Source organism: Vipera ursinii, assembly GCF_947247035.1.
Source record: "Vipera ursinii genome assembly, chromosome: 2".
NCBI classification, from domain to species: Eukaryota; Metazoa; Chordata; class Lepidosauria; order Squamata; family Viperidae; genus Vipera; species Vipera ursinii.
In genome coordinates, this window is record NC_139513.1 from 73,564,978 (window position 1) to 73,582,138 (window position 17,161).

A 17,161-nucleotide genomic window follows, 5' to 3' on the forward strand; every position below is an offset into this window, starting at 1 on the left:
CATGAGCACTCTGTCACTGGAGATTTTTAAGAAGAGGCTAGACAGTCACTTGTTTGAGATGATATAGGTTCTCCTGCTTGAGCAGGGGGCTGGACTAGAAGACCTCCAAGGTCCCTTCCAGCTTCTCTTCTCTTCTCTTCTCTTCTATTCTATTCTATTCTATTCTATTCTATTCTATTCTATTCTATTCTATTCTATATCATTTTGCACCAACATATAGAATGGAAACATTTTTAGATTGTTGTTTTGTAATGCATCTTTTCTGGAATACAACTGATAATTCTTTGTCTTAGAAAATTACCAGATTGTGTGAATCTTAAATATTTCTATTTTAATTACATATCTTAATAAATATTCAGCTTGACTGCTATAATATATTTACATTGTGTGCCCATGAAGTCATGTTAGAACAGACATTTCAAACTCGCGACGTCACTTGATGTCACATGACGTATCGGAGCTTTTTCTCCATTGCTGGCAATGGGGTGGGTGCAGTTTCCTGATGATGCGTCCGGCCCGTGGGCCGGCAGTTTGACACCCCTGTTTTAGAACAAATATAGTGGCTGATTTATTACCTTCGGTCATGAATACAGAGCACATTAGATCAATTACTGCAAAAATTATAGTAATTTCCAACTATTACCAGTTGAAGCTAATTTGGTATTGATCTGTATTTATCTATCTACCTGCAGTATCTATCTGCAGTTGAAAATTAACACAGCTGTATGTTAAGACAAGGCTTCTTATTTAGTTTCCCTTGTGCAGAGCTATATGATTGTAGCTATTAAGTTATTATTATTGTGGTTATTAGTAAGTTGCTTGATGCTCAGTCAAATACTGATTGTAGTCATTAAGTGAGACATCATGTGGTCACAGCTTGTAGTCTCCTGCCAGCTTCCCCATTGACTTTGCTAGTTGGAAACTGGAAAGGTTGCAAATGATGATCATGTGACTATGAGATGCTGGAATGGTTATTAAGTGAGGAACACCTGTACAGCAATTTGTCCATATAGAAGAGACATTGACATTCCAGTTGTCAGTGAAATTATACTGGAACTTGTTTAGCTATTTCAGTCCCTGGGTATTACTAGAGCAGACACAGGTAAATCTTTTGTCAAACTATATTAGGGTTTTATTAGTACTACTACTACTGACTGGGAAACGAGTAGAAAAATGACGAGTAATTAGAGACAAGAGACAAAACCTTGGATTGTCACAATTACACAGAATCTAAATCTTTGGTGGATATGAATAGCAAAAATACAAAAGACACTTGCTAGGTGAAGCCCAGCTATAGAGCTGGAAAATAAGGTAACACCGATAGGTATTAAGAAGTCCTAGTGGTATAAATGAAATGCACAAAAAAATTGAAAATCATGTTCTAAGGAGATGTATCAGACAAGTTGCTCTTGCAGTTCTCTGAGAGAAATGTGATTCAGATCTAGATGGGTAGAAGGATATGAGTTCACCAAGTGTTTTTAGATTAGAACTGTAATACTTGTGGCCCTCCTCATCTCTTCAGCAGATGCCTGGGCTTTCTTTCTTGGATGAAATGAACCAGTCCTGTGGAATTCAGGAAACTGGTTTATCCAGCAGTTCTAAGAGGCAAATACCCTTGTTACTTTTTGTGACGCCTTGACTCTTCCCTGTGGCATCTGAGCAAGCAACTTGGTTTCTGGCTTAGCTGCCAAGTTTTGGTGCCGCCCTCCCTGGGTTGCTTCTCAACTCTCTGCAGTTCTAATTGATGGGTGGAAACCTGCTCTGGGGATTTTGGAGTGAGGCACCAACCAACAGAGTTTTGGACTGGCGTGGGCACAGGGAACCAAACGAGAAATTTCAACAACCAGCTGTCTTGCAAGAAAAACAAGCATTTGTGGTTTTTGGGGACCAGCAAAGAAAAAAACCCCATCTGATATAGTAGGATGTTCCTGGTCCAGCTCACTGTAGTCTAATTTACAATTTCTTTTTTTTCAGCCCTCTTTTATAATTTGCTAACCCAGGTTGGTATGTTGAAAATTAACCACATCCATATAAGTGGCTCCCTGATAAGGGATTAAGTTTATATAGTAAGAGTGAGATATAGTAAGAGTATTAAGTGCTTACAGTTTACACAGGTTAATTCAAAGATGGTGGTGCAGCAAAGAACTCTGGCACACAACTGGATTGTTTCATATCTAGTATGATACATTTTCATCTAGGTCCCATCAAATCACTTAATAACCAGTAGCTTTTCTGCTCTGGAAAATGAAATATGGTGGGCAGTGATATCTTATAGTTAAAATAAAATATGATAGGCAATGATGTCTCCAGATAGCACACTAATGACAACAAGTTGTGTAGTTCCAGTGAACGTGGATTAAAACAAAAATGCAATCTGAGACATATTAAGATGTCCCCGAACTAGTCAGCATCAAACATGTTTTAATACAGGATTTCATGTACCATATTGGATAATGGCAGTCCAAAAGTAGTAAGATTTGAGTAAACTGATAAAATGTTTGCATTTGGAACATAGCAAGACAGTATTCTGCATTGATCCACTATATAGTGATATTTCTCTTATAGCATATATAAAGCTTATATTCTTAAGAACACATTTTTTTTCTTTAACTTCACATCTGTATATAGTCCGTACAGCATATAACCTGATACCATTTGGCTTGGGCAAGCCCAATTCTACATGCAAGGAGGTTTTCCCTCATCACTGCAGGCTTTCCTTACAAGAAGGATATGTAAAGGTCTGTTTTAAAAGAAAGAGAAGCTGCAAAATGGTTGAAAATATTGTTCATCCTCTTTTTTTTTGCTTGCTCAAAGGATATTCTTGGTATAGGATTATTTTCATTTTATATCCATAGATTCCCCAAAGTATTTAAGATAATTTATTATTTCCTAGCCCAATCTTCCTCCCCAAAGGAGAAAAAAACCCAAGAGATTAAACATTGTCTCCTAATTAAAAATGCATGTCCTAATTTCTTCTTCTATTAGCTTATCAACATTTAGAGTTTCTAAAACAACATGCGTATTATCTGTTGAAAACATCTATCAGAGTACAAATGGCAAAAATACTAGAAACAGAAAACATTACAGTGAGAAAAGAAAATTGCAGTCAAGGAGCCAGAAAATTTAGGCAAAGATTTATTCAATACATTGCCAGGTTGTGCTTCCGTTTCGGAATTCATTATGTTAGCAAGAACCTTCAAACCTAGAACTGACACCAAGCAGCAACAGAACAAATATGTTCACAGCTTCATTCTCATTATTATGGAGAAACTGACCATAAGCCAGAGAACGTTGTCCTATGGTTATTTTGATGGCTGAGCCCAAATGGCTTGGCTTGTGCTTTTGTTTCATAGGCCAATGGAACTGGAGTTGCTGCTTCGTTTTCCAGAGCCAAAGAAGGATCTTTCTTACAATACAAGATCACACAGTCACATTATACCTGGAGCTTCGACCTTAACAGCATGAGGCCTAGCCAGATAAGATAGAAAACGAATGCTATATAGTGGGATTCCTGATAAGAGTAGATATTTTATGCCTTCAAGCACAGCAAGCCAAATTTCAAACAATTATTGGGAAGGCTAAACATCAGTAAGGAATGACCTTTATATTCTCCATTTGTTTTTCCCACTGAGCCATATCAGGAAGGTTGGCCATAGTTCCCAATTACAGCTAATTCACATTTTGTAATTTAAAAAGAAAGTTCTGTATTGACAGGCAGTGCCAGCATTGTCCCCATGCAGGATACAAAAGGAAAGCCTTTTGCTCTCCAACATAGAAATGGTACAGAGGCAACAGCCTGCCTGGATTGGCAAAAAAAATCCAAATATATTGCTGTGATTCCATTCTACAAACAGCAATCCGTGAAATCCTGGATGTTACTACAGGAACAAATTTCTGGGCTGGGTTAACAGGCTCTTTAGCTTAGACATTTCTTCTACCAAATCTCATAGTCGCATGTTGCAGTATGGAGCTTCTGCCCATTTGCAGTCCCAGCAGGAGATCTTTCTCAAACATAGCTCAGATTTTAGAAGATTCAGCTCTCTCAATCCAAGGCGATTCTGAATTGCTATTTCTGGATTCATCTGGGAACTGCCGAAATTGACTCAGCTGCCTTTCCAGAGCCTGATTTCGATGGTACATCTCCATGTAGCTGGCCTGAATCTCACGCTGGTAGCGCAAGACTTTTTCTTTTTCCTCTCGCCATGTTTTTCGCTCCTGCTCAAAGTTTACAGCTTGCAGTTGGGCCTGGCGCCTTTCCTGCAGCAATTCTGCCCACAGCCAGTCAGTTCCTTCTGCACTCTCACCTTGCATTCCCCGGCATTTAGAATCATCTGTTTCACAACCCAAAAAGTCCTGGCATGCTTGCATGGGAGAATCCCTGGAAGAAGGAATAGGGGAACCATGATCTGATAAGGGTTGGAAGGAGTCCCCCAACTGTGCCAGTTGTGAGTCCTTAGCTTGCAACTCTGTTCGAGCCTCCCGCAGCTGTGTTTTCAAGCTGAAGATTTCACCCACTTTCTGGGCCATCTCTTCTTGGGCATCTCGGAGCTGCTGCTTTAGCAATGAAATCTCTGCAGTTTTTTGACACACCTGTGAAAAAATATACTAGGATGAAAAAAAGAAATTAACAAAGAAAACCTAGTGAGATACGGGAGTCTATGAGATGGTGGGATATTTCCAGCAAAGGCAACAATGACAAGCCCAGATATTAAAGGAGATGATAGGACAGCTCACACTGAAGATTTTGTTGTGCCATCTAGTTTCATGGTTGGACAAATCTTTAGTGTGGCAGTAACCTTGTCAGTTAGACAATCATTTCAATATGAGCCAGCGGTGTGCTGCAGCTGCCAAAAAAGCCAACACAGTGCTAGGCTGCATTAACAGAGGGATAGAATCAAGATCAAGTGAAGTACTAATACCACTTTACAATGCTTTGGTAAGGCCACACCTGGAATACTGCATCCAGTTTTGGTCACCACGATGTAAAAAAGATGTCGAGACTCTAGAAAGAGTACAAAGAAGAGCAACAAAGATGATTGGAGGACTGGAGGCTAAAACATACAGGGAATGGTTGTTGGAATTGGGTATGTGTAGTTTAATGAAGAGAAGGAAGAGGGGTGACATGATAGCAGTGTTCCAATATCTCAGGGGCTGCCACAAAGAAGAGGGAGTCAAGCTATTCTCCAAAGCACCTGAAAGCAGGACAAGAAGCACTAGTCAAGGAGAGAAGCAACCTAGAACTAAGGAGAAACTTCCTGACAGTTAGAACAATTAACCAGTGGAACAACCTGCCTCCAGAAGTGGTGAATGCTCCAACACTGGAAGTTTTTAAGAAGAGACTGGACAGCCATTTGCCTGAAATGGTATAGGGTTTCCTGCCTGAGCAGGGGGTTGGACTAGATGACCTCCAAGGTCCCTTCCAACTTATTATTATTATTATTATTATTATTGTTATTGTTATTGTTATTGTTATTTATTTATTTATTTATTTAATTTTTATTACATTTATATCCCGCTCTTCTCCGAAGACAGGGCGGCTTACAAGCTTAGCAGTTATTATCTAACAAGAGTCTACCTGCTTCATAAAGAAGTCCAAAAGGTCAGTATAATTGACTGTTTGCACTCAGCGTGGACATTAGACTAAATGAAGATAGTCCTTTGTGCATATTTCTCACCTCCCATTTGGTCTCCTCCAGTTTCGGGCTGAGGCGTTCTGCTTGCTGCTGCTGCAACCTCAGCTCTTCACAGTGGCTCTGTTGAAGGTCCAGTTCTTCTTGCAGCCTCTTTTTTTCCTGCTGTACTTTGTAGAGTTGCAGCTGAAGTGCCCTCTGGCTGCGCTGGGCCTGGTGCATTACCTGTTGCAGCTTGGCCACATACATCTGCTTTAGCTCATCTAGCTCTTCCATCCAAAGACGCTGTTTATCTTCAAACACCTACCAGAGTAAGAGAAGATTATGGTGGGCTCACAAAGATGATTCCTATGGAACACCACACCCATTTCTCTCAAGAGATGGCATAAAAACCACATCTACGCACACACTGCAGTAGCTGAATAAGTCCTCCACCTAAGATTTTGCTGCCCATTGGAATTAGCAAGTATCTCATAACCAAACTGCAAGTGTCTCCTCTTTTGGGGAGCTGCATTAGTTGCCAATTTGCTTTGTGGGTCTAATTCAAGCTACTGGTTATTACCTGTAAAGCCCTATATGGTTTGGGCCCACCTTATTTGAAGGACCATCTTTTCCCAATTACATCGACTCAACTCAGCAGAATAGGTTCCTCCTATTAAAGAGGTCCACCTTTTCCATGGTGGTTCCCTCCCTGTGAAACACCATCCCCGCCAAGATAAGGCTGGCTCCCACCTTCATATTCTGCCAAAAGGCCCTGAAGATGTCCTTTTGGCAGTGGGCCCGGAGATCCCAGATTGATATGGAGCCCATCAGATGGCTTGTTTGAATGTTGTTGCTAGGGTGGGGTGTAATGGGTTTTGTATTTAGGGGTTTCATTCCTGGAGTCAGTGTGAGTGAGTTGGGCAGCCATATAAATTCCCTTAATAAATAATACAAGTAAATATTAAGATCATTAATATTAATACGTAAAAACAAAAACAATAAGAATCATTAATCTGAATCTTAAATATTAAGATAGGGTATGCCTAGTTTAATGAAAAGAAGGACTAGGGGTGACTTGATAGTGTTCCAATATCTCAGGGGCTGCCACAAAGAAGAGTCAACCTATTCTCCAAAGCACCTGAGTACTGGACAAGAAGCAATGGATGGCAACTAATCAGAACTGGATGAGATGGATGAGAACCAATCTAGAACTAAGGAGAAATTTCCTGACAGTTGGAACAATTAATCAGTGGAATGACTTGCCTCCAGAAACTGGGTGAACCATCACTGGAGGTTTTTAAGAAGAGACTGGACAACCATTTGTTTCAAATGTGATCGAATTCCCTGCTTGGGCAGGGGGTTGAACTAGATATAAGATCTCCAAGGTCCCTTCCAAGTCTGTTACTCTGAACAGCAGCAAGAAATGAAGCATCAGTTCCCAACTCTCTAGGCTCCTTCACACAAGAAATTTGTCACCAGGACATCTTTCAAGAGAGTCCGTTTCTTAATAAATAAAAAAACATCACCTCCCACTGACACAATACATACTGCAAACAACTCAGGCGAGTCACACAACTTCTTCCTACATAAACTTTCTTTTCTGACTCTATTATAAATTACAAACATAATGAGATGTATCTGTGAAATTAAAAAAGCAGGTTGAAGAGTAGATCAGCGACAGGATTTGCCACAGCTTGGGTGTGGAAAGCAGACATAAGAGCTTCAAAATAAGATTCTTGCAAACAAATCGGAATTACTTGTTTACTTGCCCAAATATACCTGTTATTCGTTGGTGGCATGCTGAAAGCATGAAGAAGGGAAGCAACCAACTGCTTCTCTATAAAAGCTTCCTAGCTTCATTGCTCTGAGGCAATTTTTATTCATCGGAGGTATCCGTGCAAGTGGCTTTTAGAATGCTTATAGAAAGGTTAAAGAATGGACAACACAATTGTAGAGTCACATGGAGAATTTTACAAACTCGGGATGGAGCCAAGTCCAGCAGGCTAATTGAGTTTGTGATATCCATAGAGCCAAAAAATTCCTACTAAGAAAATGTACCCACCTGTGTGAAGGGGTCATCGGTCTCACTCAGATTTCTCTTAAACTGACGGAGCTCCATGCCTTTCTCACACAGTCGGTCCTCAAGCTGCTTCACTACATCTTCCAAAGAATATGTGGGCTCATATGGAGGGGGTGGCTCCCCTGAGCTCTGTAGTCGGCTCAGGCTCTTGCAAGACAGTGGTGCCTTCTCTACTGCCAAAGGATCTCGTGGTCCCCGGGAAGTCCTATCTAAGGAACCACCAATGTGGTTGATGTGTCCTATGGAAGCACTCAGCTGATTCGGACTAGGCTTGAAGCGGGGATTGTATGTGGGAAAGCTTTGAGTGGAGTTTGTGCCCTCATCAAGACTGATGGTGTGCAACAGATGGCTACGCAGAGGTCCACGTTGTGAGGAGCTGCCAGTACTGCTCTGGGTTAAGAGCGTATGCAGACTCCCATTGCTCTTTGACATCTTCTGTCCTTTGCTGGATGACAATCCCTGCATAGACAATAAGCTTCTCCCGGGCACCACCTTGAAAGCTGAGGGCCTGATCCGACACTGAAAATAACACAATGGCCATTAGCAGTTAAATTGGCTTTTGCACTCTGGGTGAATTTGAATTTTATTGAATTTATATACCGCCCTTTCCCGTAGGACGGGTTTACAGGGTATATAAAACATCAATACAAAAATTAAGGGCAATTAAAAAAGATTAAGCTAAATCCCTGAAAAAAATAAAATAAAACCCTAGTTAAAACCCCAATTAAAACTCAGCCTGGGCCGGAAAGCTCGAAGAGCCAGATCTTCAGGTCTCGGCGAAATGATCGAAGGTCAGGGGCAGTCCTAAGCTCCACGGGCAGCTGGTTCCAAAGGGCAGGCACCCCCACAGAGAAGGCCCTCCCCCTGGGTGTTATCCGCCGGCATTCTTTTACCGGCGGCACCCTGAGAAGGCCCTCCCTGTGGGAGCGCACAGGACGAAGGGAACTTGATGCCAGCAGCAGGTGTTCCCTCAGATATCCCGGACCCAAGCCATTTAGGGCTTTATAGGTCATCACCAGCACCTTGAATCTCACCCGGAGGGCAACCAGAAGCCAATGCAGCTCACGGAGCAGAGGTGTTACATGGGAGTAATGGGAAACCCCCATCACAACTCGCGCGGCTGCATTTTGGGTGAATTAGTTTAGCAAAACAGCTAAGCATAGCAGGAATACAATAAAAGCATACTATTATCATTCTGGTAGAATTAGTCATTTAGAACAACTCACTTTTGGAGCTGTGACTAGGGGGGCCTTTGCCCAGGTTCGCCTGGTGCACCAGTTGCGGCCCTATCTAGACCGGGATGCCTTGCGCACAGTCACTCATGCGCTCGTGACCTCTCGTCTAGACTACTGTAATGCTCTCTACATGGGGCTGCCCTTGAGGTCCACCCGGAGACTCCAGCTGGTGCAGAATGCAGCCGCACGAGTTGTCTTGGGAGTTTCCCGATACTCCCATGTTACACCTTTGCTCCGCGAGTTGCATTGGCTACCGGTTGCTCTCCGGGTGAGGTTCAAGGTGTTAGTGATGACTTACAAAGCCCTTCATGGCATGGGGCCGGGTTACCTAAGGGAGCACCTGCGGCCGGCGTCAACTTCCCTCCGTCCAGTGCGCTCCCACAGAGAGGGCCTCCTCAGGGTGCCTCCGATCAAAGAATGCCGATTGGTGACCCCCAGGGGGAGAGCGTTCTCTGTGGGCGCGCCAGACCTTTGGAACCGCTTACCGGTTGAGCTCCAGATGGCCCCCGACATTCGCTCCTTCCGGCGCGATCTCAAAACCTTCTTTTTCGAACAAGCTGGCCTGGTCTGATGGGATGGGGTTGGGTTTTTATAAATAGTTTTAATTTTAATATGTATTAATTTTATGGGCATAATTGTTTAATTGGTTTTTTAATTTTTGTATTCTATTTTTATTGTGTATTGCCCTGTTCACCGCCCTGAGTCCTTTGGGAGAAGGGCGGTATACAAATTAAATTATTAAATTAAATTAAATTAAATTACTTTTCTCCTGCCCATGTTCAGCCTTTCAGTTTCTTTCAGCTGCTGAAAGAAATAAGATCTAAAGTGTGGAGTCCTTGGTGGTCTTTGAGCTTGGTAGTTTTTTTGTAGATGTTTCATTACCAAACTAGGTAACATCTTTAGTGCTAATCAGAAGGGAGTGCACCAAAGACCCCACAAGTTCAGTTCTGAGCTACAAATATTCTCTTCTATCAGTAAGATCTAAAGTGGTAACCAATAAATTTTTTTCTGGTCAGGATTTTCCTTTGTAGCAGCTTTCTAGAGATTAAGCTGTTTTTAACCACAAAACTTGAAAGCAACCCATCTGGCTGACATTAAATGAGGATACCGTTGAGAATTAAGCAGTATTGTGACATTACTTATAGCACTATTAGCACTGTTCCTTAGTGTGTAGATTGGCACTAGCATTTAGGATCCTGTTTCAGAGCTAGATTAATCCTTCAGAGTTGAAGGAAAAGATTCCTCTGCTCCATTTCCAATATGGATAACTGTGATTATCTTATCTCAGAAAAGAATAGCTTTCCTTAGCTTGGCTTTTCTGCTGTTTTAGAGAGTCTCCTGGAAATGACAAAAACTAAATTAAGTTCAGCATATCTGATAGTTTGGCACCAGTTCTCAGCAATCACTTTCACACTTTTCCAAGATAAACAGATCACGTTGCAAGGGCCTCTGCACTTAATATCAGGGCCTTTGAGTCATCACTTCTTTAGGTACCATGACACTAAACTGACCTGGAAGGGGAGGAATAAGAGCTGTGTATGGATCCACAGTTATTTTTCAAGCCAACAGAGCAGCATGCTAAATAACATCTCTGAACTAACAAGTCTTGAAATTTGTAAAGAACTGGCTTGGGGTGAATATCCACCACATGGCCATTCCCACTCTAAAGATTCAGTAGAAGATTCAGTTGTGTTCGGGGGAGATTACAATTAGCTCAGTTCCTCTGATCCATTAGTTTCTTAGTTTCACACATCATCACACAGACTTTCCAAAGCACCTACAAAGTATGAATCTGTATATTTTAATATTACGAAACTCAGAAATACTCTAGACCAGGGGTAGGCAACCTTGGCTCTTTTATGACTCGTGGACTTCAAATCCCAGAATTCCTGAGCCAGCTCAGCTCAGCCAGCTCAGGAATTCTGGGATTTGAAGTCCACGAGTCATAAAAGAGCCAAGGTTGCCTACCCCTGCTCAGGACTTCTGGGATTTGAAGTCCACGAGTCATAAAAGAGCCAAGGTTGCCTACCCCTGCTCTAGACTACTGAACAAAGAGCAAGTGTATGCCAGAAAAGTATTTTTTAAAAACAGTTACCACATTCTTGAACTCCATACCTTGTCAAAGCGTCCACGTTCAGGCAAAGAACTCTTGGAAAAATCTGCTCCTCGATTGTCCTGGAAGTACCGCTCAGGGGACTGGTTCTCCCGGTCACTCTCATAATCCCGTTTAAAGCCACCACCAGATGACTGATGCTTCTTCTCAGCCCGAGCATCCCGTTTGCCCCCATATGGGTAGCCAGAGACTTCACGTTGTGGTATTCCTTTCCGGAGCAACCCATCTGGCTGGCGCATCCGTCGCAGACCTCCCGATGCAGAGGGCGAGAACTCTTGTTTCTCTACTAGACTGCCCACGCTGCCCATATCACAGTTGTTGTCAGGCTCAGAATCCAGAGAATGAGGAACAGACAGACAATGGCTGAGGTCACAGGTCACATGAAAGGCCTGTGCTGTTGCCATGGAGATTTAGAGATGATTCCAGCACTGCCAAACGAAATCATATACACAAAAATTTAGTGATAACTTGGATCCCACCAACCCCTGGGCACATCGATCCCAATCTATTCCCGACAGTCAAATAACACCAGTTAATCAAATCACAAAGATTTAAAAAAAGTGGTGGTCTTTTAGGTTCAATAACTTCAATGCCAAACAGAATCCCAAGTTTTTCAAACTTAAAAAACTCAATCGTCAAAGACCGCATGAACACAACTATGTGATTTTCTCAACAAAAGTTCCAAAATGATTTCCCATTACCTTCTTCAAACACCACTGCTAACTTTTGATTCCTGGTTTCTGCATCTGTTGTGCTTTACTCACCTCCTGTTAACTATGTCGAAATGGTGCCTTACCAGGAAGAAACATTTCTAAAAAACCCCACTAAGTTCCACCCAGTTCAGGCCTAAGTGTTTGTTGCGCCCTTTCCATGATGCTGTTTCCTAAATCAAGCTCCTTCCCTTACTGTAGGCAATATTGGCATTACTTGTACAGCCACCAACTCTTTATTGATCAGAATGATCAATGTTGGGCTGATCAGCATATAAGGTTTTCCTAAGAACACCAAAAGCAAATGATAATCACTGATCATCTTCCCTGCTTACTTGGCTTCATATACTGAGCTCTGCCAGCAGCAAAGCAGAGGTAATCCTTGACCAGGAATTTAGTGACCATTTGAAGTTACAATGGCACTGAAAAAAGTGACTTACAACTGGTCCTTGCACTTATGACAGTTGCATCATATATATTATCACATGATCAAAATTTAGGTGCTTGGTACATATTTACAACTGTTGCGGCATCCCAGAATCATGTGATCACCATTACTGACCTTCCCACCAACTTCCAACCAGCAAAGTCAATGGGGGAAATCGGATTCATTTAATGATGGTTTGATTTGATTACTCACCATGTGATTCTCTTAACAACTGTAGCAAAAAAGCTTGTAAAATAAGGTAAGACTAACTTAACATTCACCCTGCTTAGCAACAGAAATCCTGGTTCCAGTAGCTGTTATAAGAGAACTACCTCTAAGTAACCTAAGTAACTTAGAGTCAGAACATCAGACAAGCTGCCCCTTACACTGTGCTACACAGAAGTCTGATTTGATTTTATAAGGTCTTGTCAAAGTGGTATCGGTGGTACAACTGGAATCTCCCCCTTCATAAGTGGTTTTAATTCTTTCCACAGTCCAGTTTAACATATTGAGTAGTTTGTAGTAGAAAAAAAGATGAGATATATAAGGTTGTAGTGGTTTCTTCTCCACTGTTCTAACCACTAAACTCCTTGCTGCACCTGGAGTTTCCAGAACTGTCACCAGGGATCCTTTCAAGAACACGTTAGCTTGACTTCAGGGCATGGAGACAGATGTAAGAAAATGGGCATTTTGTATAACAGTGGAACTGCAGTCAACATTATTTATTAATTTTAATATTAAATGGGTATAAATACCCATTGCTATTCACAGATTCTCAGTGTCATGGTTCCGATAGACAGAGAGAAATAAAGCAGAATTCCCAAGGCTAGGAAATTCCTCAAAGAACATGTTTATTAGTTACAATATATCAGCACGTCGAAAGTGAAACCAAGTCTGAAGACACATGTAGCAGTTCCCCAATACAAAGTTGAAAAATCCCAGCCCTAAGGCTATGCAAGCAACTACGTTCCCCAATACATCTTGGCGGGCTTTTCACGAAATGCCAGCCTGTAGTCTTGGGAGCAGCCAATGACCTTGGTTCCCACAGGACAAAAGTTTATTTAGAGTAGCGAAGCACCTGGCAACCCCCCCTCCCTCCTTTCAATGTGTCAACCGAAAATGAATAAGGAAGATGGCCACAACCATGCTCATTTTTAAAGTTGACACTCAATAGTTAACAATAGCCACAATAAAATTACAGTACAATAAAAGTAGAAAAAATATAAAATTGAAAACTATTTTAAAATATAAAACAACCATAACAATAATAAATAATAACCACAATAATAAACCAATGATGTAATTTCATCCTTCACAGGCTCTCCCATTCTATTTTTAACCTTTACAAGAAGCCAATAATGTTGAGTGCCCATTCAATTTCTGCTGAGAAAGCATCCCATGCTACAAGTATTCCCATTCAGAACTGACAATTGAATGATTCAAGTCCCCTTGGCTTGCAAAAGTGGGGAACCACAAATGAATGATCAAATCAAATGAGAAGTACCAACCTATCAAGACACAACACTTGAGCTGTAACTATAACTCCATTTTCTCAGGGTTAAGCTTCACACAGTTTTGTCCTATTTGGACTTTGACAGTTTCCAGATACTAAATCAAGACACAGACATCATCTTGATCATGGCCTGGGGCAATGATGTACAACTGGATATCATCAGTTGATGATGGATTGATACATTGATGGATAAACTGTAGCTGATGGATGGCGTCTAGTGTTTCTTTAGCCCAGACAAGTAACTCAGGTAAGAGTCTCATCAGGCAGCGAGGTAGTTGGTATACCAATTTGATCCCCAGCTTTCCCTATAAGTTAATTTAATTTGCTGGCATTGACACTCTGTGATCTCAGCAGCAGACTCCTTAGTCATAGGCAAGATGTCTTCAAAGATCAGTACTATCCCCCTCCCCAGCCTTGACTTCTCAAGGACTCAAAATCCAGGACGGCACATCTCTGAGATGGTAATATCCCTTCCTTTGCCCAACCAGGCCTCAGCAATACAAACAAACCCATGATTACTACAAGGAGTTTCTGGCCAAGACCATCAAGGATATAACCACTGGGTACCTATGTAATTAGTTTCCCTTTTCCCTGTAATTTGTGATTGAATACTTTGTCTATCTTTGTTGATACAACAAAATACCAAGGAAATGAATGAAAAAGGAGAATCTTATGACACTGATAGACTGAATATCACTAGATTCCAATGTAGAAGTTCACCAACAACCTTTAGTTCTGGTTAGACACTAAATGCTAAGGGAAAAAGAAGAATGGATTCATATTTTCCCATTGCCACTACACTTTTCCATAAGGAACAAAAGTCTTCTGCATTCCTTGCTAAAAGCAGATCATGTCTTTAACTGAAGACATTAAGCTACAGGTAGTTCTTGACTTACAACCATTTATTTAACGACTCTTCGAAATTACAACAGCACTGAAAAAAGTGACATGACGTTTTTTACCCTTACAATGGTTGAACATCACAAATGGTCAAATGATCAAAATTCAGCTGCTTGGCAACTGGCATATATTTATGATGGTTGCAGTGTCTCAGTGTCATGTGATCATTTTTTGCAACCTTCTGACAAGCAAAGTCAAGGGGGAAGCCAGATTCACTTAACCATGTTACTAACTGGTCTGGATGGGGAGGAACAGACTTCAGCTCAACCCTGACAAGACTGAGTGGCTGTACATTCCGGCATCCCGGGACATTCAAAATGTTCCATCTCTTTCTATGGGGGGTGAGTTTTTACCCCCCGTGGATAGGGCTCGCAACTTGGGAGTCCTCCTAGATTCACGGCTTACTCTAGAGGATCACGTAGTAGCCGTGACTAGAGGGGCTTTCGTTCAGGTTCGCCTGGTGCGTCAGTTGTGACCCTATCTGGACCGGGATACCCTGTGTACGGTCACTCATGCACTCGTGACCTCTCGTCTGGACTACTGCAATGCTCTTTACATGGGGCTTCCCTTGAAGACCACTCGGAGGCTCCAACTGGTACTGAATGCGGCCGCGAGAGTTGTCTTGGGAGTTTCTCGGTACTCCCATGTTACACCTTTGCTCCGCGAGCTGCATTGGCTACCAGTTGTCTTCCGGGTGAGGTTCAAGGTCTTGGTGATGGTTTTTAAGTCCTTACATGGCATGGGTCCGGAATACCTCGGGGACCACCTGCTGCCGGCGTCGACTCCCCTCCGCCCTGTGCGTTCCCACAGAGAGGGCCTCCTCAGGGTGCCTCCGGTCAGAGAATGCCGGCTGGTGGCCCCCAGGGGGAGGGCCTTCTCTGTGGGCGCCCCGGCTTTATGGAACCAACTGCCGGTCGAGCTCCGGATGGCACCGGATCTTCGCTCCTTCCGGCGCGGGTTAAAGACCCATCTATTCGAACAAGCTGGCCTGGCCTGATGGGGGAATGTTAAGGTTTTAATGTTTTTATATTTTGATTGTTTTAATTGGGCAATAATTTAATCCTTTTTTAACTTTTGTATTTCTATTTATATGCCCTGTTCACCGCCCTGAGTCCTTCGGGAGAAGGGCGGTATAAAAATCCAATAAAACTAAACTAAAACTAAACTAAACTAACTTAACAACTGCAGGGATTCACTTCACAACTGTGGCAAGAAGGTCGTAAAATGAGTCAAAAGTTGCTTAATAACTGTCTTACGTAGCAAATTTTGAGCTCAAATATGGTCGTAAGTTGAGGACTACTTTGTTGTTGTTAGTTGTGAAGTCGTGTCCGACCCATCGCGACCCCATGGACAACATTCCTCCAGGCCTTCCTGTCCTCTACCACTTTCTGGAGTCCATTTAGGCTCACGCCTACAGCTTCAGTGACTCCATCCAGCCACCTCATTCTCTGTCATCCCCTTCTTCTCTTGCCCTCAATCTTTCCCAGCATTAGGCTCTTCTCCAGTGAGTCCTTCCTTCTCATTAGGTGGCCAAAGTATTTGAGTTTCAGCTTCAAGATCTGGCCTTCTAAAGAGCAGTCAGGGTTGATTTCCTCTAGGACTGACTGGTTTGATCGCCTTGCAGTCCAAGGGACTCGCAGGAGTCTTCTCCAGCACCACAGTTCAAAGGAGGATTACTTATAGTTCATATTTAGCAACTGCCTCAGACAACAACTGTTCACAGTTACAATGATGGTGAAAAAGTAACTTTCCAATCCATCCTTGCATATATCACTTTCACAGGTTTGAAAGCAAAAAAAAAAGCTAAAATAAGACTGTAAGAAGAGTTGTGATTTCATTCAGTGACCACTTTGCTTAACAAAGTTGCTGGTGCCAATTGTGGTCACTAAATGAAGACTACTTGTCTCTAGTTTCTCTGAACAAGGATTAAAGTAATTGTCTTAAAACGTTTGTGCTCAAATGATGCAGAATTTTCTTTCAGTAGATTTAAGTACAATATCCACACTGGAATTAGATACAAAGAGAAAGAAAAAGAATGCAAACAGCTAAACCAAAAGAAATGCGAAAAGGCTATTAGGCAACAGAGTCAAACTCTACCCTTTTCTAGCAGAGAGTTTGAACTCAATTTAGTACAATAAGTAAAACAGAGCCATATTTCCTTGTTTAACCAGGACGGAGCAGTTTGCACCTTAAACATTACAGAATATAAGTAGTCTTTATTCAGTAACCACAAAAATAACTTTGTGACCTTTTGTGGGATTGTAAAACAAAGAAAAGCTTAAGTAAGAGCCAGTTTAAGACACCAGGCTATATACTAGGAGACTGTGAATTCTAGTCCTGCCTTAGGTATGAAAACAGCTAGATGACCCACTTTACAGGACTGTTGCTGGGGGAAAAATAGGAGGAGGAATTATTAGATTATTAGATACATTCACTGCCTTGAGTTATTTATAAATGTAATAAAGGTGGGATAGAAAAATGGGGAAAAACCATGTTTTACTTAACAACCACTTTGTTTAATGACCAGGTTGCTGGTCCCAATTGTGGTCGCTAAACATGGACTATCAGGCA

General features: G+C 41.9%; 1 protein-coding gene across 1 annotated transcript in view; it reads right to left on the reverse strand.

The window, feature by feature from the left end:
- Window positions 1-2,202: 2,202 nt before the first annotated feature.
- Window positions 2,203-17,161, reverse strand: part of N4BP3 (NEDD4 binding protein 3) — a 33,477-nt gene continuing 18,518 nt past the window's right edge. Inside the window, exons 2-5 of the mRNA XM_083352053.1 lie at window positions 11,043-11,468; window positions 7,675-8,211; window positions 5,676-5,933; window positions 2,203-4,590 (exon numbers count right to left, since the gene is read on the reverse strand). Of these exons, the coding sequence (XP_083208179.1) occupies window positions 4,018-4,590; window positions 5,676-5,933; window positions 7,675-8,211; window positions 11,043-11,444 (1,770 nt within the window). The 5' untranslated portion in view covers window positions 11,445-11,468 and the 3' untranslated portion in view covers window positions 2,203-4,017. The remainder of the gene's footprint in view (window positions 4,591-5,675; window positions 5,934-7,674; window positions 8,212-11,042; window positions 11,469-17,161) is intronic.